Raw genomic sequence first — 22,062 nt, 5'->3', positions numbered from 1 at the left:
CCATACAGTTGCAGCAGGATGGAGTTTTCAGTATATTGAGACGTACCGCATGGATACCCATGGGACAGTGCCCTGTCAAAACCCCAATGACCATTGATATGCGATCTTAGTGAACGCAATTATTTCAGCAGACCTCCTACCATCCACTTTCGGCCAGAAAGATCTTGCTACCCTGCAAGACGTGGTGTCCGCCCAACGTTTGCTGAGCTGACTCGAGGCCAAGCTATGGAGGAGCAATCCACAGGTGACCAGCGGAATACCGAAATCCCTACAGCCATCTTCATCCGGTTCAGTTGTACCGATGCGGGCTAAGAGATCCGCTTGACAGTTACCCGGGATATCACTATGGCCCGGGACCCAGATAATCTTAATTGTATAATTCGATGCAATCGCAAGCGAGGCACTCCCAGACCACCCTCGATCGCACTGTAGTTGAGCTCAAGGCCTTGATAGCCGCTTGGCTATCAGAGTAGATGTTGAATTTGCTAACCGTAGTAGCACTGGATAGCATTTCATCAACCGCATCCTTAATCGCAGCAACCTCCGCTTGGAATATACTGCAGTGATCAGCCAACTTAAACGTGCGGCTTACATTTACCTCTTGATAAAATACCCCCACCAACCTTTCCGTCCAACTTCGACCCAACCGTGAACAAGTTAATCGGTGCCATGCCCCATATAATTCCTCTTCTCTACTCCTCTCTCGGTGGAATTACTGAGGTGAAGGTCGTATAGGGAGCAGTTATCGGCATACAATAGTCCATTCTAGGACTAGGCTAAAGTGTCCGAAGTCAGGAAGCCCATATAACGGAGCATGACCAACGACCGGGCCGCGGCCGCCTTTCCCGCAATATCTACTGGATATATGTTCAGCATGACGTTAAGTGCCAAGGTAGGTGTTCTTCTGAGAGCGCCACTGATACCGATCAGCGCCGTCCGTTGCACTGACACCAGGTCCAGTGCTTTCCACCAGACCAGCACCTCACAGAGCAGAATCGGTTTGACCACCATCTCATAAAGCCAGTGTACTACTCCTGGCGAGAGTCCAGGATTGTATGGTACATGTGTAAATAAAAATAACCTGTTCTTAAAATATTATTATATGTGTGTAAAAAATAGCAAAAAGGTATCCGTTTGCATGTGACACCAGTCAGTCAGGTGAAACTTCAGCGAAACTATTAATATTAAAAAAAAAAATATTATAAAAACAAATACTACATTTGGTAGTTGACGCAGTTTACTAGTCCTGCACTCATGATTGATACATCTAGCGAACTGTGACAATTTCCCACTGTACGAGTGGGGGCGTCTCCGTTTTTCGTGCAGAACTTCGTTTCTTCTATTTGGCCGCCAACATCTCACCCCGCTGTCCGCCTGTAGGTTAGAATGCCATAGATCGTGGTGGGCATTGATATTGCCTAAGATAATGAGATTATCGCCAGTGAGTAGTGCGCCGATGTATCCACTGGGGCAACAGGTGACAGGAGGGATGTAGATGTTGATGATTTCTAAATTTACATCGCCTGACCGGACAGATATGCCTTGACGTTCCAGGACACTGTCCCTGCGACCGATGTCGGGATCAAATAGATTATATTGCACTGTGCTGGGTTTTAAACTCGAGCTCGCCTCCATTTCCGCTCTCTCCATCTTTTCTGTGGTCGTTATACCTAGAGCAGGTCTGCAAAGTAGATCTTGCCGAGTTTGGTCTCTTGAATCGTAGCAATGCGGATCTTATGCCGCTTCATAAAATCAACTATCTCCGTGATGCTCCCAGTTAACCCACTACAGTTTAACTGCAGTATTCTGAAGTGCAAGGGGGGAGACGTCGCCACTCTGAGGGGTGAGTGACGGGTGGCTACGCCTGAATTGAGGGAGTCCAGGACGCAAGTGCTGTTGTGGCCAAGCATTGCAGTACCCGATGTAGTTGGGTTTGCGCCCTGGCAGCATGGCGCGTTGACATCCGTTGGGGGTTGCAGTCGCTGAGACCAGCGATGGAATTGTAACATACCATCACGGATCGAAAACAATTTTTAGTCAAGCGATAAAAATTAGGCTGCCCAACTATTTAAAAAAATTATCATCATATATATTATTTCCAATTGCTGGTTTTATGTACGGGTCCCTTTTTCGCTCTTATTTGGAATTCAAATAAAGTGTTGGTTTTAAAGATAGAGATTCGGGCTATTGGACAATTTTGATCGTAGTGCTTTTGTTTAGCTATATTTTGTTAAAATAATTTGTTAAAAATAAACGATTGTGAGCACACTAAGAAATCTATTTGTACTATGGCACTATTGTGAATATTTGCACTGTATTACCGACAGATGCTACCATACGCCAGATGGCAGCGCAAGCTGTAGGATTTAATTGATTGATAGAACAGCTGATTTCTGTTGATATTTGATGACTTTTATATTTGTTGCGCAAGATGCGCACGGGTCCGGCTCGTTGTTGTTGTTGTAGCAGTGCTTCGCCCCATCCAATAGGTGTGACCAATCACAAATTGTCATCAATGTCCTCAAACGAGAGTCCGAGGAAACTTGCTGTTTCAACAGGGTGGACCATAATGATAGAGGTGTTAGAGGCATTGGTTCCACATTACAATTGAAAAGATAGTTGGTGTCATGTGGGGACACGTTGCAAGCAGGGCATACATTTTGTATGTCGGGGTTGATTCTGGATAGGTAAGAGTTTAACCTGTTACAGTATCCAGATCGAAGTTGGGCTAGAGTGACTCGCGTTTCCCTAGGGAGTGTGCGTTCCTCTTCTGCAAGTTTAGGGTATTGCTCTTTGAGTACTGGATTCACCGGGCAATTCCTGACATAGAGGTCCGACGCCTGTTTATGGAGTTCACCAAGGACCTGCTTATGTTTTTTGGCTTCATACAGCTGTGTTCTCAGGTGCCGTATTTCCTCATGGTGCTTACGGAGGCTCATCAATCAGATGTCTGTTGGGATGCCCAGGTTTCTGGGTATTCAACAGAAACTGTTTGGTTAGCATTTCATTTCTTTCCCTTATTGGGAGTACAATACAAGACAATTCGTGGCGGTTATGAGGGCAGTATTTTGGCAGGCCTGTAGCTTCTTCCAGTGAGTGTTCTTTAGGCTTGGCGACCATATCGGGGACGCGTAGCATGCAATCGGCTGGCCAATTGCTTTGTAAGTGGTAATGAGCGTTTCATCTTTTTCCCAAGTACTGCCAGCAAGAGATTTGAGGATATTATTACGGCTCTGGATTTTCGGTACAATTGCGGCTGCATGCTCACCAAAATGTAGATCCTGATCGAACGTCACACCCAAGATTTTGGGGTTTAGGAGAGTCGGTAGCGTAGTGCCATTGACGTGGAAGTTCAAAATGGTCGACTCGTAATAATATATTATGGATCTAGTCAGTATGTGTTGTCCCTAATTCACATATTTCATTAATCCTATACACCATTTCGGATCGTATGTTACGATTCGGCCCTAGAGTATCTAGGAAAGTGACACTGTCCAAGGCAGGAGCTGCATTGGGCAGATGTCGCAAACATATATATTCTGTGCTGGCAAATGCTGCAAAAGGTGGTAGGGACTAAGGGTCTTGCTACCCTGTTGTTGTTGTTGTTGTAGCGATTAGGTTACTCCCCGAAGGCTTTGGGGAGTGTTATCGATGTGATGGTCCTTTGTCGGATACAGACCCGATACGCTCCGGTAACACAGCACCATTAAGGTGCTGACACGACCATCTTGGGAACGATTTATATGGCCACATTGAACCTTCAGGCCATCCCTCCCTCCCCACCCCCAAGTTCCATGAGGAGCTTGGGGTCGCCAGAGCCTCGTCTGTTAGTGAAACGGGATTCGCCGCTCGAAGGTGAGGTTGACAATTGGGTTGGAGAAGCTATATATTGCGCTACACAACCCCTTGCTACCCTGAGTAGGAGCAGCCGTATGAGCTGGTGGCGCCATAGGGTGCGAGCAGCAGCTAACCTCCTGTTGAAGACCCAGAAACCTGGGCATCCCAACAGACATCTGATTGATGGGCCAACACCGCCCAGGGGCTTGAGGAGTCACCTCCGTAGGCTCTATGAGGAAATACGGCACCTGAGAACACAGCCGTATGAAACCAAAAAGCACAAGCAGGTTTTCAGTGAACTCCACAAACAGGCATCGTACCTCTATGTCAGGAATTGCCCGGTGAATCCTTTACTCAAACAACAATACCCTAAACCTGCAGAAGAGGAACGCACACTCCCTAGGGAAACGCGAGTCACTCCAGCTCAACTTCGATCTGCATACTTTAACAGGTTAAACTCTTACCTATCCAGAATCAACCCCGACATACAAAATGTATGACCTGCTTGCAACGTGTCCCCACATGACACCAACCATCTCTTCAATTGTAATGTGGAACCAACGCCTCTAACACCTCTCTCATTATGGTCCACCCCTGTTGAAACAGCTAGTTTCCTCCGACTCTCGCTTGAGAATATTGATGGCAATTTGTGATCGGTCACACCTATTGGATGGGGCGAAGCACTGCTACAACAACAACAACAGCAGCAGAGGGTGCTTGTTGTGGTTTGCTGAGTAGCGGGGCTGCTGGAGGGTAGTAGGGAGGCAAATAAAGTTGTATGAGCTCCGAGTTTTGAACACTAAATCTTTCAGCTCTGCTAGTAAAATTAATTACACAAAAATATTTTGTTCTAGTTCTTTATTAATTTATTTTTATTGTTTTATAATAATATATACTTATACATTTTTAATGAATTTCAAAGTTTACTGCATTTAATTGAAATAGTGTGTCACACTAATACAACCACTTTGATGGTGGCTAAAAAAGTTTAGTGTGTTACAGCAAAAACAAAATAAAAGTAATAATAAGCAGTACAATAATTAAAAAAAAATAGTTATACACGTTCAAATAAAGTGCTGCTCACATGGTCTTAATGATAAACAATATAAGTATGTATGCATATGTTTTATATGCAGTAAGAGTATGCATATATGCAGTATTAGTATGCATGTATGTATATCGATATTTAATATTACTACTAAATAGTTGTTGTTTTTTCTAGACCATTTTTTTTTTTGAATTTTCTGTGTTAAGTTTCAAACATTTTTTTTTTTTTCAAATTTAAATTTTTAAATATTTTTTGGGTTAAGTATATGTATGTAAAAAATTCAAATGATACAAATTTACGCATGTGTCATTAAATTATAATATGTAAACAGCAAACTTCATTCTATGCGTTGCTGAAATTTAACTAATTACATATTTATAATGTATGCATGTAAATAATAAGTATGGATGTATGTATAATCGGGTGGGTCAATTTGTATGGACGAAATTTAACCGATATCGCGCCATCGATTTTTGGATTTGGGCTTAGGAAAAAAAGTTCCACTACGCATACCCAAAAAAATAATTTTCGAGCCTGCGAAATATCATTTTTTTGTTTTTTTTTTTTCGGCTATGATTTTTAAGGTTTTTTTCATATGATACCCTGTCCGACCCAAAAATATTATATATATATATTTTTTTTTTTCAAAAACTGTTATCGCCAACGTTTTTAGCGTACATTTTTGGGCCGGACAGGGTATACATGAAAATTTTAGAATCAAATGAAAATTTTTTTTGGTAGGTCATGAAAAAAACCTTAAAAATCAAAGCCGAAAAAAGTAAAAAAATTAAATTTCGCAGGCTCGAAAATTATTTTTTTGGGTATGCGTAGTGTAACTTTTTTTCCTGAGCCCAAATCCTATCGAAAAATCGATGGCGCGATATCGGTTAATAAATCGACCCAGTCTAATGTATAATAATTTATAAATAATCTTTCATGTTCACAAATTGTTTAGCGTAAGCACTTATAATAGTCGAAATATTAAAAAAAATTTTTTTTTGACATTTTTTGTTGTCGTTTCATATTTAACTATGCGTTCAACTTTAAATTAACTATAATAAGTTTCTGCAAAAGTTTTTGTTCTACGGGACGCACCATTTTCCGTTCACGTCTATTGGTTTCAAACATAAAGAAGCACACATGGATTTAAACAGCGTTCAGCGTCAAGAACGTTCGAAAAACCTCTGTACTCTGAGCAACTTCAGTTTTAATGCCAAATTTACTCGGTGAGTTGTGATTTATGACGTTTGGTCAGTATTGAGTTCGGAAACCCGATAGAATGCATAACTTCAAAACTCTTGATTTTTGAGTTAGCTCCTTTAAGGTCTCTAGGTGTGCTATATGTAAGTTTGTACTTACTAACGTTGATATATTTTATGTAAGTATGTATATTGCATGCGTTTACTTAAGCACACGTTTGTGTGTATAAAACTCCTGCGACTTTATTTATCTGTAAAATTAAATACCATAAATTTAAATTAAATATTTTTCCTTTACTTTTTTAATATGCATATCGTTTTCTCTTGTCAAAAGCATGAATGCGCAAATTTTACAAATTTTTTGTTAAAGGCTTCATCATATGATGAACTATTCAACATTCAGTCACGTTAACTGAGTCCAATTGGAAACAACAAAGGTGATGAATACTCCCCATCAGAGAGAGAAATGAGATGCTAACCAAACAGTTCCTGTTGAAGACCCAGAAACCTGGGCATCCCAACAGACATCTGATTGATGGGCCAACACCGCCCAGGGGCTTAAGGAGTGATCTCTGTAAGCATTATGAGGAAATACGGCTCTGAGAACTCAGCCGTATGAAGCCAAAAACACAAACAGGTCCTCAGCGAACTCCACAAACAGGAATCGGACCTTTATGCCAGGAATTGCCCGGTGAATCCAGTACTCAAATAACAGTACCCAAAACTTGCGGAAGAGGAACGCATACTCCCCAGGGAAACGCGAGTCACTCTAGCTCAACTTAGATCTGGACACTGTAACAGGTTATGTTAGAATCAACCCCGACCATCTCTTTAATTGTAATGTGGAACCAACGCCTCTAACACCCCTCACATTATGGTCCACCCTTGTTGAAACAGCAAGTTTCCTTGGACTCCCGTTAGAAGATATTGATTACAATTTGTGATCGGTCGCACCTATTGGATGGGGCGAAGCACTGCTGCAACAACAACAACATATGTTTGCACATGTTATGTAAACGCCTTTGGTGTCTGCTTAGCTGATTGGGGTGGTGAATTACGATTACGCTTAGAGTAATTTTCTCTCACTGTTCAGTCACAATCGCAATTGAAAATAAAAATAAATAGTACAGGATTATGGTGAACCTGCTGTATAATTACCTCAAACGTATAATAAATTAATTTTATTTTTAAAAAATGTATTTATATTGATTTGAAGTTTTATTTATTATATAAATCAAAAATTTTCTTTTTGAAGTAATTCAAAAAATTTCTAGTGGGCTATGGCCGGTAGAGGATTCTGCTAACAATCATTTCACGGACTGATGCCCATACAAAAAAAAAGAAGCCATTGTAACGGTAGGCTTTAAGCAATATTTGCCGTTAATCGATCATCTTATTTTGCCATCCTATGTACATGTAGTGACTAACCAAATCGACCCTGCAGCAATATGTGGCAACCTCATAGAACAGCTGAGTTTTAGCAACTACAGCCAACGTCTAGTTATACTTTGAATTTCAAAGCATCATTATAATTCTGGATTTTTCCTTTGAAGACACGATTTTGTTCTTCTTAGTTTTAATTTTTAGTTTTAAGTTTTATTTGAATTAATAAATACAGAATAATAAACATAACATTCTATAATTGGTGACCCCGACGACAATAGAATGATAAACATAATTTTTGCGAGCCGGACGACAACAGAATTAAAACCATCAATCAGTTTGATGGAAGACAAGCACCTATGGAATTCGCACAAAAGCAACGCAGTGCGCGCCAGGGTGGCAAAATGTACGTGGTAACGATGTGCATTATAATCAACGACACAACAATCAGCGTGCCATCAGCAACAACATTTGCAAAAATCACAGACTATATCACATTCTCATCCATCCGTGATGCGCAAACGAAAAATTCACCAAATATATCCAATTTATCCCAACGCTCGCAGCAAGCGCAAAATCGTAATGATCCCAGTCACGTTGGAAGCGTACAAATGCATGCTTTGGCTCCACAAAGCCAAATTGTAAATCCACAGCAACAATTGCCTAGCAATAATCTGCTGGTAAATACTCAACAATAAGGCAACAACGGCGGTCAACAAACACTTCCACAACAAATCACTCGGCAAGAGCGCAACACAGTGTCGGCCACCATGCGCTTTCACACCAAAGCTTTCCGAAAACTAGTCAGCCCTCCGTACAAAGCGGCTATGTCGGAGGAGGATATGAACTTCAGCCGCCTTTACATTTGAACCAGAATGTCTTCAACGAAATTCCTCATCGACACGGGCGCCGAAGTTTCGGTGGTACCCAAACGTCACGATGAGAGTACGCAACCAAGCGCAATGAAACTAGTTGCTGCAAACAACACTACAATTAATACATTCGAGACAGAACGTTTTCAATGAAATTCCTCATCGACATGGGCGCTGAAGTTTCGGTGGTACCCAAACGTCACGATGAGTGTACGCAACCAAACGCAATGAAACTGGTTGCTGCAAACAATACTACAATTAATACATTCGGCAAACGACAGATAACATTAGCTCGGCCTACGACGGCCATTTAAGTGATGTTTCTTAATCGCCGACGTTGCGCATCCTATAATAGGTGCGGATTTCCTAAGACACTACGACGTGTTGGTGGATTTTCAAAAACAAAGCAAGGAATCGACAACGCATACACATACGCGAACGCAATTGCAAACACAAACCAAGGAATTATTTTCAAACAACCAACATCATTTTTTACGAGAACTACGACGGCATTTCGAGACCGTTCGACCAATACAATACAAACGTCACAGCATGGTTAACCTGCGGAATTTGTTCCCAAAGATCGGCGAATTTTCTGGAAAGGGGGTGGTGTAGTGACTACCCAAATCGACCCTGCAGCAGTATGTGGCAACCTCATAGAACAGCTGAGTTTTAGCAACTACAGCCAACGTCTAGTTATACTTTGAATTTCAACGCATCATTATAATTCTGGATTTTTCCTTTGAAGACACGACTTTGTTCTTCTTAGTTTTAGTTTTTAGTTTTAAGTTTTATTTGAATTAATGAATTAATAAATATAGAATAATAAACATAACGTTCTATATACATATATCGTCATTGAAGATCTCGATACTACAAAGTGCTTTAACTTGTTCAGTGTAGACTCTGACACACGCAATGTATATTTGCCACGCATGTGTACTTTCAAAGCAAATTCATCTAAAACAATTTCTTATTGATCGCATTAATTTGAAATAACAATTTTCTGAATCTAGATGTTGGCAATTTATGAATGGATGTGTAGGTTGAGCGGGGTTAAGGATTCCTTGATTTATAACAAAAAGAGGCATGTAAATTTGATTTTCCGGCACTTACATATTCATGTTTTTGACATAAAGGCGACGATATTAATACATACCCGTTGAGTAAAATACATAAATGTAGGTATGTATCTAGTATGTATATATAAAAAGATAATGCTGAGTCTTTCCTTCCTTTTTTGCTCCTTTACAGCTTCTTCAAATATGCTGCACATTTGACAGCACTGCTTACTTGACCCGTGTTTAGCAGATTTAGTTTCTTATGCTTTGCACGGAATTTCCTCACGTAGGCGTCAATCAGATTCTTGATCTTATGTGGATTAATCTCACCCGAACGGCTGTGGCAAATCTGTGAATACAAAAATTGATGAAAATTTAAAAAAATGCATATATAATTTCGGCTAACATACCTTTGGCACTGCTCTTCGCATAATTTCTTTGTAGTCCTCTTTTGTGATTTGTTTCTTGTTGTAACGTGGCTTTAATACTAATTTCACTTCTTCTACGACACGTTCCTGTCGATTCAGCTTACGCAAAAACTATTTGAGGTAAAAAAAAAAAAAAAAAAAAAAAAACAATAAAGTAAATATATAGTTTGTTTATTTTGGAATTTATGTTCTGTTAATAATATAAATTTAAAAGGCTAGATGTTTGGATGTTCAAATCAGGGACGGAAACTATTACTCCTTTTATAATTCCTTAAAAAAAAAATAAATGTCAGGCGCGATAACCTCCGAAGAGATCTAAGGCCGAGCTTCTCTTCCAATTTGCGTCGTGCTCCTCTTGATTTGAGATGAGTTTTCACTGAGAGCTTTTCATGGCATAAATACACTCGGCATGCTTGCCAAACACTGCCGAGGGACGACACCGCTTAGAAAAATTTTCTACTAATAGAAAAACTTTCTACTAATTGAAAAATCTTCTTTCTAGAACTTTGATGTTGCTTTGTCTGGGTCGTGAACCCAGGGCATACGGTGTGGTAGGCGGAGCACGCTACCACGCTACCATCACACCACGGTGGCGCCGCCAATTCCTTGCAAAACTATTAATTTTGGACTTTTAATATATTTGGATCAAGATAAAAATTATTTTCCGATTTTTAATACCTGAGTCCGACAGAACTAGTTAAACTCGGACTTTTAAAAATAAAAGTCCGGAAATAAAAGTCAAATCCGAACTTTTATTTTTTAAGGCCAAAATAAAAGTCCGGCTTGATAACAAAGAAACGGCTTATCCGAAATAAAAATTTCAGATTTCGGCCGGATTTTTATTTTGGCCTTACAAAATAAAAGTCTGGATAATTTTATTTCCGGACTTTTATTTTTAAAAGCCCGAGTTTAACTAGTTCTATCGGACTCAAAAAAGAAAAATACCGATTTTACTTTTATATGTGGACTTTTATGGAAAAAGTTCGAAAAATAAAAAGGATGCATGATTCGACATGATATTACTATAGGGATACCTGAGAACTCAAACATTTTCACCTAGGACAATTTTTTGACCCGGACTTTTTCGACTCCGAAAAATAAATAATAATTATTATTTTCCGTCCCTGGTTCAGATAATTGTTTTTGTGACTCAAATCAAGCCAAAACCGGTGGTCGAATTCGCATGAGATTTGGCGCACAGATAGCTAATACCGTAGCCAGTAGCATTTTTGATGTGTAAACATCGTTGCTCACGGTATGGGGGGATGCAGAATGTAAGCGTAGTGTGTAGTGTCGGCGTAGTAAGTGGTCTAATACCACTCTGGCATAGTGTGGGAACAATTCAAGGCAAGGAACGGAATATAAACGTTTTTTATCAAGGAGGTGTAAACAAGCTATCGTTTATTTATTAAAAGGCTATCGATATGTTATCAAAAAGTAATCGAAAAACAATCGCAATGTTATAGCAAAGTTATCGATTTATTATCGAAAATTTACCGGTCATTTATCGTAGTTATCGATTTGCTATTAGCGTACTATCGATGTGTTATTGAAAAGTTGTATATGCTTTACCTAATTTTTTTGTCGAAGATTTTCGATTTCTTATCGATGTGTTACCAAATTGTTAACGGCGTGCTATCGATTTGTTAACAAAGGCTCATCGGATTAAGCTTCAATATAAAATTGTTAAATCTTCTGTAAACCGTCCATAACAAACCAATAAGAAAATTATAAGAAGCCGAAGACTCTATCGTAGACAAGCTTATAACGAACCGATAAGAAAATAATAAGAAGCCGAAGACTCTATCGTAGACAAGCTTATAACGAACCGATAAGAAGAATAACTTGTATTCAGGGCGATTCAAGCGGTTGTGTAGCGCAACCCTCTCAAGGGGTTGCCAGCGAAATATATAGCTTCTCCAACTCAATTGTCAACCTCCCCCACCCGCGGCGAATCCCGTTCATTAACAGACTACGAGACCCCAAGCTTCACATGGAACATATAAATCGTTCCCGAGATGGTCGGGCTAGTACCTTAATGATGCTTTGTTACCGGAACGTACCGGATCTATATCCGGCAAAGGACTATCAACATCGATAACCCTCCCCAAAGCCTTCGGGGAGTGTCTTTATCGTTAATACAACAACAACACCAACTTGTATTCAGGAACATAACATCTTAACTCATAAGAAATAAACAGGTAGTGTCCTATCCCCACTTCTGTTTAACTTCTTCTACATATCGAAGTTACCTTCACCGATGACTGCACAATAATGGCCAAAGGCCCGGGCCCACACATCGATAAGCGTGGGTGTGACGTTCGATCAGGATCTACATTTTGGAGAGCATGCAACCGCAATTGTTCCTAAAATCCAGAGCCGTAATAAAATCCTAAAAATCTCTTGCCGACAACACTTGGGGTAAAGACAAAGAAACGCTCTGGCCGATTGCATGCTACGCGCCCCCGATATGGTCGCCAAGCCTAAAGGTTACTCACTGGAAGAAAATATAGGCCTTCCAAAATACTGCCCTCAAAACCGCTACGGGCTGTCTTCTTATGTCACCAGAACACCACCTACACAATGAGGCGAGAGTACTCCCCATTAGGGAGAAATGAAATGCTGAACAAACAGTTTCTGTTGAAAATTCGCAACCTTTCAGAATTATCTCCCGATATTTCGGAATCGTCTTCGTAATAGTTCTAGATAATTTAGGGGATATTATTGGACAGTTTCGAGACGATTGCGCGTTCATTTCGTGGCCATCTACGGATCATTTGCACCTTCTGGAACCGAATGCCTGTCAACTCTCCTGAATCCTGAAACGTTTTAACAACACTGATTCTATTTGCTTTAGACGAATAGTATATGGTATATGCTTGCAATTCAGAAAGATACTTTGGGGATTCATTAGGAAATTTTCAGTATTGATTTTGGGATTATATCGACAGATAAATTATCGATCTTTTCAGGGTTACCTATCGATATTTCGAAATCATCATCGTATTACTTGTATTATTATTACTAATTCTAAATTGTTTTCGGACTAGTTCGAGATAAATTCGCATCTTTTCTATCTTCCGATATTTCGTCATCGTCTTCGTATTATATCGGGATTGTTTTAAAATTAATTAAGGGGCGATTTCGAGACCATTTCGGGGGCATTTTTGGACTATCTACAAATCACGAACTTCCAGACCTCAGTTCACGGAAATGATTTTATGTCCGAAATATTTCAGGATTGTATCTCCAAAAAATAAAGGATTTGTGTCGTTATATTTTCATGAATATTTCAGAATTCTTTTGGGTTGCTCTCAGAATCATTTCGATATTTAGTTTAGTTCAAAATATATAAAAAATAAATAAAAAAATTTAAACGAAATATAACAGCCAACATAATATTTCAATTACAAATAAAACAGTAAACATAAATAGAAGATAATGTCAAATTAAGAAAATATTAATTACCCTTATTGTCATTGCCGTCGTCGACATCGTCGTCGTATTTCAGTCGACGTCACATCGTATCGACGTCGTCGTCACTTCGACACCAAATCGGTATTGGCTAAAGTGCCAAATACACGACACGAACATTTCCGCGAACATTCCCGTTATGTCATGTTTCTGCGACCTTTTCTGTCGTGTATGGTGGTGTTTGCCAGTTCGCGCAAATGTTCGCCAAAAATCAAAATATTTTAATTTTTGGCGAACATTTGCGCGAACTGTTCGTGCGTGTATGGCGAAATAGCTCATAATCGTAGTAATTTCTGAACGGAACAGACGTGCGCGGAAAAGTAAAATGGACAATAAAAAATTTCTGAGTGAATTTATTGAAATGTATAAATCTTTGCCATCATTGTGGCAAGTAAAAAGCAAAGATTATTGTAATAGAATTAAAAAGAATAATGATTATGCGACTTTAATCGAAAAATTAAAAGAAGTAGATCCTGATGCCACAAAGGATACAGTTATAAAAAAAAATAAGTAAAAGTTGGTCAAATGTTGCCTTGCTCATACGAACGTAATTTTTAAAATCATTTTGTGACGTGAATTCCAGTTCTTTAATGAGATCACTTTGTCCAAGAACTGCTCGTTTTTTAAATCATTCTTTGCACCAAATTCTTTTTTTGCGATCTTCTCTCTTTTTTTTACGCTTAATTGCCACAGCGAGCAATATTGCTGCAGCACAATTGTTGTCCGTATTCATCGCTGTCTGAAAGATAACTAATGTTCGGCCAAAAGTTCGTATGGTGTATGGCCAAAGCTGCGAACAAGATTGCGGAATGTTCGCGGAAATGTTCGTGTCGTGTATTTGGCGCTTTAGCTTGTTGAGACGACGACGACAATTTATCGATAAAACGAAAGGAAAATATACCATCTCTGTCAATTCTGGATCAGCTGTTCGATTTTTTTTACTATTTCTGTATCTTTTTTCGCGATTTGTGATTTGTTTAAATATTTCTTTTCAAGATTTTACAAAAATGTTTTATTATAGCTCTAGTGACGAAAATAATAAAGAGGAGCTTAGACTCAATAGAAAAAAAATCAGAAATAACTTCGAATTTTTCTAGTCCAGCTACAAGAACCTCGAATTATTGCGCACTCGTTATTTTCATTTTGAATATCTAAAAAAACAATGCATATTACATATATGTATATTTAATTAATTAAAAAAAATGTTTTACTTACAAATTTTCCTTCTGTCGTCAGTAAAAACCGCGTCGACACAAATGGCGCCGTGTGAGGGCGACGACGACAGCAAATTTGCTTAGCTAATACCAAACAAGCAACATCAAAATTTTAGAAATAAGATTTTTCAATTAGAAGAAAATATTTCTAAGCGGGGTCGCCCCTCGGCAGTGTTTGGCAAGCGCTCCGGGTGTATTTCTGCCATGAAAAGCTCTCAGTGAAAACTCATCTGCCTTGCAGATGCCGTTCGGAGTCGGCATAAAACATGTAGGTCCCGTCCGGCCAATTTGTAGGGAAAAATCAAGAGGAGCACGACGCAAATTGGAAGAGAAGCTCGGCCTTAGATCTCTTCGGAGGTTATCGCGCCTTACATTTTTTTTTTTTTTTTTAATACCAAACATGTGTCGATAGTCGTCAATAGTTATCGAAAACGACAACGGCAATACCGAATTTAACATGTCGTCGTGAGACGTCGTAGTTCAGTGACGACGACGACAATGACAATAAGGGTGAATAGCTGACTTGAAGGTGTCTGGACAAAGAGAAATCAATATTCTCAACTGTTAAGAGTCTATTAAGTTCGGTGAGGGCGCGGAAGATTGGATTAAATTGATATTAATTGGCCGGACTAGCAGACAAATAAAACAGTAGAAATGAGCGAAGAGTTCTTAGGGGCACATTCAACGGTATATTGCCAAGAAGAGTTGGGCAGTCCAAAGAGCCTGCAATGAGGTCATAGACAAACATGACCAGCTGCGCCGTTCTCATTGTTTCATGTGATTGCAAACTGATAAGTTTGCAACGAGAAGAATTAGATGGCAACGGATCATCAAAATTTAAAGAGCATAAGGCAAAGCGAACAAACTTTCGTTGACCTCTTTCTGCTCTAGCTGAATGACTGCTATAGACAGGGTTCCAAATAATGGAAGCATATTGTAATTTAGAGCGCACCAAAGAGATGCATAGGGCTTTCGTAGCATAAGGTTCTCTAAAATCTTTTGCATATCTGCGAAGGAAAGCTAGATTTCTGAAGGCCTTTGGCAGGAGTTGGAATCAAAGACAACGCCTAGGTCAATATATACGGTGAATATCGCCAACTGGCCGCCTGAAATGCCATAGGATGAGGAATGGGATGTGGAATGATATAGTGAAGTATTTTTTCACATTGAGGAAAATATTGTTGGTACGGCGCCAGCCAACCAGATTGTTAAGGTAGTTTGCAGAAGGGAGGCATCCAAAGGGGAATTGATTCTACGGAAGAGTTTAAGATCGTCAGCATAGAGAAGGAAACTGGAGTTTTTGCAGCAGAAACCAATATCATTAATAAAAAACAAATAACGCACATGAGCTTATTCGTTAGGTAGGATTCTAACCAACGTAAGAACACTGGGTGGAAGCCAATACACTCAAGCGTATATAAGAGGATGTGGTTGGAGACTTTGTCAAAAGCTTTCGAGATGTTGGTGTATATAGCATCAACTTGAGATCCGTCCTTGAATGCGGAGATACAACAATTAGAAAAGCAGCCCAAGTTAGTGACAGAAGAGAGTCCAGCAACAAAACCATGTTGATAAAAGTGGATGTGTAGAGCATTTAACACTGAACGAGCTGCTACAGCTAGCTGTCGTTGGTTTGACATTCGTAGTGTTGAAAGACATCAGCTGACCAGACATTAGGGTTGAGAATGCGGTCATAAAATGCCGTAGTGACACCGCGTTTGAAATTGATGCTCTCCAGGCTATCCAGCGGGACAACCTTTTTTACCAACTTACGACACGAAAAATGTTTGCTATCGATACCAGCATGCTTCGATACAAAATCAATGACATTCGTATCCGAGACAGTCGGCTTGAATGAGGGTTGTTGTGGGGTTATTTCGTGATCTCTTTGGGAATTTAGATATCATTTTACGGATAATTTCGGTACAACATCCGGAAAATTATTTTTAACTCTTTCGGTGCGTAAAATTCGGACAAACTTAATGCTCCAGTGAAAAATACTCTACGTAGATGAAGGCGGTGAGCCGCTAGTAGCCGTAGTGCTAAAAATTAAGCATTTGCAGTTCACCTGCATTATTATAAATGAGTGGTTACCTCATGTAAGAACTAGGAAGAAAGGTATTCCTCCTCATGGAACTTGGGGATGGGATGGCCTGAAGGTTTAATGTGGCCATATAAATCGTTCCCGAGATGGTCGGGCTAGCACCTTAATGGTGTTGTGTTATCGGAGCGTACCGGATCTGCATCCGGCAAAGGACCATCACATCGATAACACGCCCCTAAGGCTACGAGGAGTAACCTTATCGCTACAACAACAACAACAACATTTCAGAACAACATACAGCGTTGCAACTAGTACCGTCTGTTAATGAGTTAGTTCTGTGCTACTTTGGAACTAGTTCGATTCGCTGCAGCGATGCTACTCGAAATTTTCTCGCATTCGAAAACCAGAACATGGCCATTTATTTATTTAACTATGATCCGTGCTCCACCTAACACTTTTCTTGTCTATATGTTGCATTGTCCATTGGACCTGATCTTATACATCGTCCCATGGAAGACTAACACGTTTCATTATTGGCGTGGAAGATCGGCACAGTTCGTTATTTGTATGGAAGACTAACACGCTTATTTGGTGCGAAAAAGGTCGCAAAAAGTGATGACCATATATGTAAAAAAGAGAGATTCTAATCTCTCAAGATGCATCATATCTCGAATAGTCGAAGTTGGGCGCCCTTTTGTACGCAGCGCCAAAGTAGATGCTGGTCTGAAGACATTACATTTTCAAAATGTACCGAATCGTAATGCGACAACGAATAGTAGGTTGATTAAAACATGGGCACAAGGGTTGTACATACATTTTGTCCAGAAATATGTTTGCTACGCAATGGACGATAAAACTTCCCGGGCTAAGAGTTCTATACTGCGAAACGTAAAAACTCTATGGAAAAAAAATCTTGCACTCCACATTAAAATTTGCACCCCAAATCCTTGGACTGCGGTTTGGTCTAATCCAAATCCATGTATAATACTTTACCTACCGATTTCCCTCTATCTGACGCTTTCTGATCTTTGTAGCTAAGCTGCAGCTCCGCCGTTTCTTTTTTTCCTCCTTTTTGCTCCACTTCCGTTGTCCCCTTATCTTTATCTTTGTTTACTTTTTTCACTGTTTCCTAAATTTTCCTGCCCCGCCCTCTGTTTCATCGGTTTACTTTCCCCCATTCCACTAATTTTTTAGATTGCTGCTTCATCTTTCAATTACCCTTCCATTCCCTTGACCTACTCCCTCGCTTTTCGACTTCCCTTCACTCCTCCCTCACGTTTGCTTTTCAACATACTGCCCCACTACCTCCCTTTATTCTCTTCCACTCCTCCCCTTTCGATTCCTTTTCCAGTCCATCAGATTTTTTCCTTCCCATTATCCGTTCTCACTCTTCTTCTTGTTTTTGTTCTCAGTCTCCTATTCTATTCTTTTCGTTTTTCATAAGTCCCACTGTCTTCTACCCCTTCGTTTCCACACGCTACCTCATCGCAACCCCTTCTCCCACCCCCTCTTCCCCTCCTAATCAACCCCCTCATATATACGATCGCTATACCAAGTATTGGATACCTATTTGAAATATTTGCAAATATATAGCGAAAAAGACTTTCCTGAAAGTGGCGTGGCACCACTAGCAGGTCTCCTAATTGAAAAAGTTTCCCTTTTCATTTTCACTCCTTTACCTGCCCACATTTTAAAAATTCCATGCTACTTATTTCTCTTTTTTATAACGCAAGTTTATCAAATGTGACAAAAAGTTAAAAACATTTTAAGAGACAAATTAATAAGTGCAATAAAATGGATTACTTAGAAAAAATATGTATGAACTTCTGTTACGCTCAGCAATAATATTGTAATTTAAGAACCATCATATATATTACTTCTAATTGCTGTTTTTATGTACGGGCCCCTTTTTCGCTCTTATTTGGAATCCAAATCTATAAATAAAGTTTTCGTTGGAAAGATGGAGATTCGGGCTATAAGCGAGCTTTGGGCAATTTTGGTCATAGTGCCTTTGTTTATCTATATTTTATTAAAATAATTTGTTAAAAATAAACGATTGTGAGCATACGAAGAAATCTATTTGTACTATGGCACTATTGTGAATATTTGCACTGCATTAGCGGCAGTTACTTTTGTACGCTAGATGGCAGCGCAAGCTGCAAGTTGTAATTGATTGGCGGCAGTTGCTATTATTCGCTATATGGCAGCGCAAGCTGTAAGTTAATAGAACAGCTGATTTCTGTTGATATTTGATAAGAGACTTTTATATTGGTTGCGCAAGATGCACATGGGTCAGGCTCGTTGTTGTTAAAATGAATGACGAATACACAGTGTGGACTGTGAAAATCGTGAACTCATATTGGACATCATATTATATACTTAAATGATACTAATTCGGTCATTTTAGGCCCCCTTGCAGGCATTTTTGTTGTAGTTGTGTTAAAATTGAATATGTATACATGTAAAATATATTTATTACTTACTCTATCTTTGACTTGTAGTTCAACAGCTGAGTTTGGTACATCATCATACACCTTGATGTGATCATCCGCTTTACCGACTGAAATAAATTTGTTTATTATATACATATTAACAAAAAAAATTACAAAAATATTATACACAGAAATATATGTAATGCAATTTTTCGAAATGTGGCTATATTATTAAAAAATTTTTTGGTATGTGAAATAAAGCAATTGTTGGGTAAGTAACTATAATTCTGATCATTTTTATAAATAATTCAAATAGTTTTATTCAACTTATAATAACGCATTTAAAATTATAAATTATACGCCTTTTTTACGGTGGAAACTTTTTTTCGACTAATAGCCTAAACAGATGAAAGTCTTAATCTAGATTAAGGAGTTAACTCTAATTTAAGTGAATTTTCGTAATTGTATATCAGCAGTTTAACTTGATCCTCGATACTGTGCACAGTAAAGACCGAGACCGAATGTTTGGTTACGGCTTGCCAATTATTCGGCAAAATGCATAAGATGCCCTGCAGTATTCAAAATTTTGTTTTCTGTATAGAAATAAACTCAAAAGACATCATTTTGGGCGGCCACATTTATTTTTGCAAACTGAATATAACGATTATATGGGAGTAATTTCTTGAAATCAGCTGATTGTCAGTAAGTGCTAAGTATGGCTGACTGCCTTAAGGTAAGTAGTCGGCTTTGGTAACCGACCGATTAGTTGATCAAAAACGAACGTTCGTTACAGCTTCGATTCAAAGCCCCACCTCCGGTCGGGCTCTAGGCTATAGTTAATTAGAATGTATGTTGCCAGAAATAGCACATAAGCCACAGTCGAGTTGTCCTCTTTGCAATCTTACACGAACTAAAAGTTTTCAACAGATTTGATTGCTGCCTTAGATCTATGATTCTGAATCCCATGTTACCTATAGCTCATCATCAGAAGCTATCTTGGAGATCGCATCGTTATATACCAAATGTCGGAGGACCAGTGAACTATGAAAGTCACACGCCGAGCAGATCAATTCTCGGTGCTAACTTCTGAAACCTAAGTTACGATGAAATGTCCGATTATTTATTCCTAGTCGGTTAGGAAGACATCATTGGCGCAGTCATTACAGCTCGAAATACAGATGAGGCGCGCAAAAAGCTGAACCAGGAAGCTTCTGATGGACACCACGCCATCGACGCCACTGTACGGCTCCAAACTGTGGAAAAGCACACACAGCTGTACAAGGATGATGAAAGTAGCATTTTACCACATTGGTTCGGAAGTGTGAAACGTCCCCGAAATGGCTGGTGGTAAGCTGTATCCACACAGACTGAGGAAGAAATGAGTAGGAAAAAAGATATAACGATAAATGCAAAGAGTCCAAGTTGGACAAAGCTTCACACAGAGACAGTCTTAATGAAGCCCACAGATGGAAACAGCTACTCTGACGTACTGAAGAGCCACGGCAGCAAAATGAAACCTGATGAGATGAAGTCAAAATAAAAACGGCAAGAGCCGGCACAATACTGGTCTAGTTGGTGAGAAGGGACAACGTGAAGCCCTCTTTCTGTGGGGCACTTAACGCCAATCAATAAAAGTAACCATGGAGAATCGCGATTTGGACTCTCTCAGCACAAAGTAGGAAGTAATCAATGCAATAAGAACCTGTGCATTCAAGGAAGCGGAAGAGGTAATAGTAAAAGTCACAGCACCAAACGCAAGGTGCGAGCCTATGTATGTGACTCCGTATAAAAACCGGTTGGATGTATTGCAGAGTGAGGCCACATGAAAGTATAAAACTCTGCTTTGAATGTTTTGGTCCAAATCACACCACTTAGAATTGCAGCAGGAAGACCGCACTTGACGCCTGAAAGCAGGGCAAAAGCAGGGGCGCAATAGCATACTGGAGTTCCAATAAAAGCTTGATAATATCGAGAACATGGCCCAAAGATGGACGGAACGGTAAACAGAGGAGGGTGTTTTTACTCAAGAGCTATTGAGTGGGGAATGCTCACCACGAACCCAAGAAGAAGACAAGTACATAAACTCTGGGCCATCGACCACAATCAGGAGACCAGGCTGCGAAGAGAATGGAAAACGCCTTAACTGTTGGAATATGTAGCTGGGTCGTTTTCATATGATAGTAACTTTTAGCATTATCAGTCATCTATCAGTAAAAAAAAAATGGTCGACACAGCTCAATACTGTGAAAAGTGTCCGCGTACCATGAGTCATTTGCGGAGCAGCACAGGGAGGATCAATTCTTGGTCCTGACCTGTGGAACGCCAGTTACGATGAATCAATCTAGAAATGCCTGATGATTCGTTCCTAGTTGAACACCCGACGACATTGCTGCAGTCATTACAGCCCGAAACACAGAGGACCGTACATAAAGCTTAATCTTGTCATAATACGCACAAAGGAGTGTCTAGACTTGCGTGGACTTCAGCTAGCAGTAGAAAAAAAAAAACAGAATTGATACTTCTAACAAAAAAAAAACATATACCGCTAGAAGTTGGCTTTGATACCTTCTCCGGAAATATAACATCAAAGAAGGTGGTCAACTATCCACTAAAATATTCGGCGCAAATTTAACATGCCACTGAGTAGGCATCTATACAGATGGCAAACATCGGAGGACCAACTGAAAGCTAAAGAAAACTGCTGATGGACATCACCCTATCCACATTACTGCACTGCTCAGAACTGTGGGTAAACACAGAAGAATGGTTGTTAGCTTTCAACAGCTGTCCAGCGAACAGAAGCTTTGAGGGTAGTCTCCGCTTATTGCACTGTATCAGGACCAGCCGTACAAGTGATTGACGGTGGAACAAAAAAAGAGTTAGGGGAAATAAAAAAAGCTGACGGATTAGGAGCGCGTGAAAGTCGTTAGGTCAGAGAGCAGGGAAGAAACGTTTAGGTTGTGGCAAGAACGATGTTGAAGCATGAAGCACCAGAAGCTTTGGTGAGGTAAATTACTACATAGCCCGGGGATGGGCTCTTGTAACAATATTTGCACAGGATTAAAAAGGT

The 22,062-nt window shown here is 39.7% G+C and overlaps 1 protein-coding gene across 3 annotated transcripts in view; it reads right to left on the bottom strand.

The window, feature by feature from the left end:
• LOC137253459 (uncharacterized) overlaps positions 1-22,062 on the bottom strand; it is a 146,652-nt gene that overhangs the window by 19,033 nt on the left and 105,557 nt on the right. The window contains exons 4-7 of one of the 3 annotated variants that reach the window (XR_010953805.1): positions 19,044-19,120; positions 9,811-9,939; positions 9,499-9,749; positions 4,681-6,335 (exon numbers count right to left, since the gene is read on the bottom strand). Coding sequence is in view for 2 of the 3 variants with exons in the window: in XM_067790415.1 (XP_067646516.1) it covers positions 9,588-9,749; positions 9,811-9,939; positions 19,044-19,120 (368 nt within the window). In the remaining variant the exon portion in view is untranslated. Of the gene's footprint in view, positions 1-4,680; positions 6,336-9,495; positions 9,750-9,810; positions 9,940-19,043; positions 19,121-22,062 lie in introns of those variants that run through there. The other 2 variants (XM_067790415.1, XM_067790425.1) reach the window with 2 other exon arrangements.

The sequence above is a fragment of the Eurosta solidaginis genome, chromosome 1, assembly GCF_040869045.1.
Source record: "Eurosta solidaginis isolate ZX-2024a chromosome 1, ASM4086904v1, whole genome shotgun sequence".
Lineage (NCBI taxonomy): Eukaryota > Metazoa > Arthropoda > Insecta > Diptera > Tephritidae > Eurosta > Eurosta solidaginis.
Note: the sequence above shows the minus strand (reverse complement) of the source record. Positions and strands in the feature narration are given on the sequence as shown.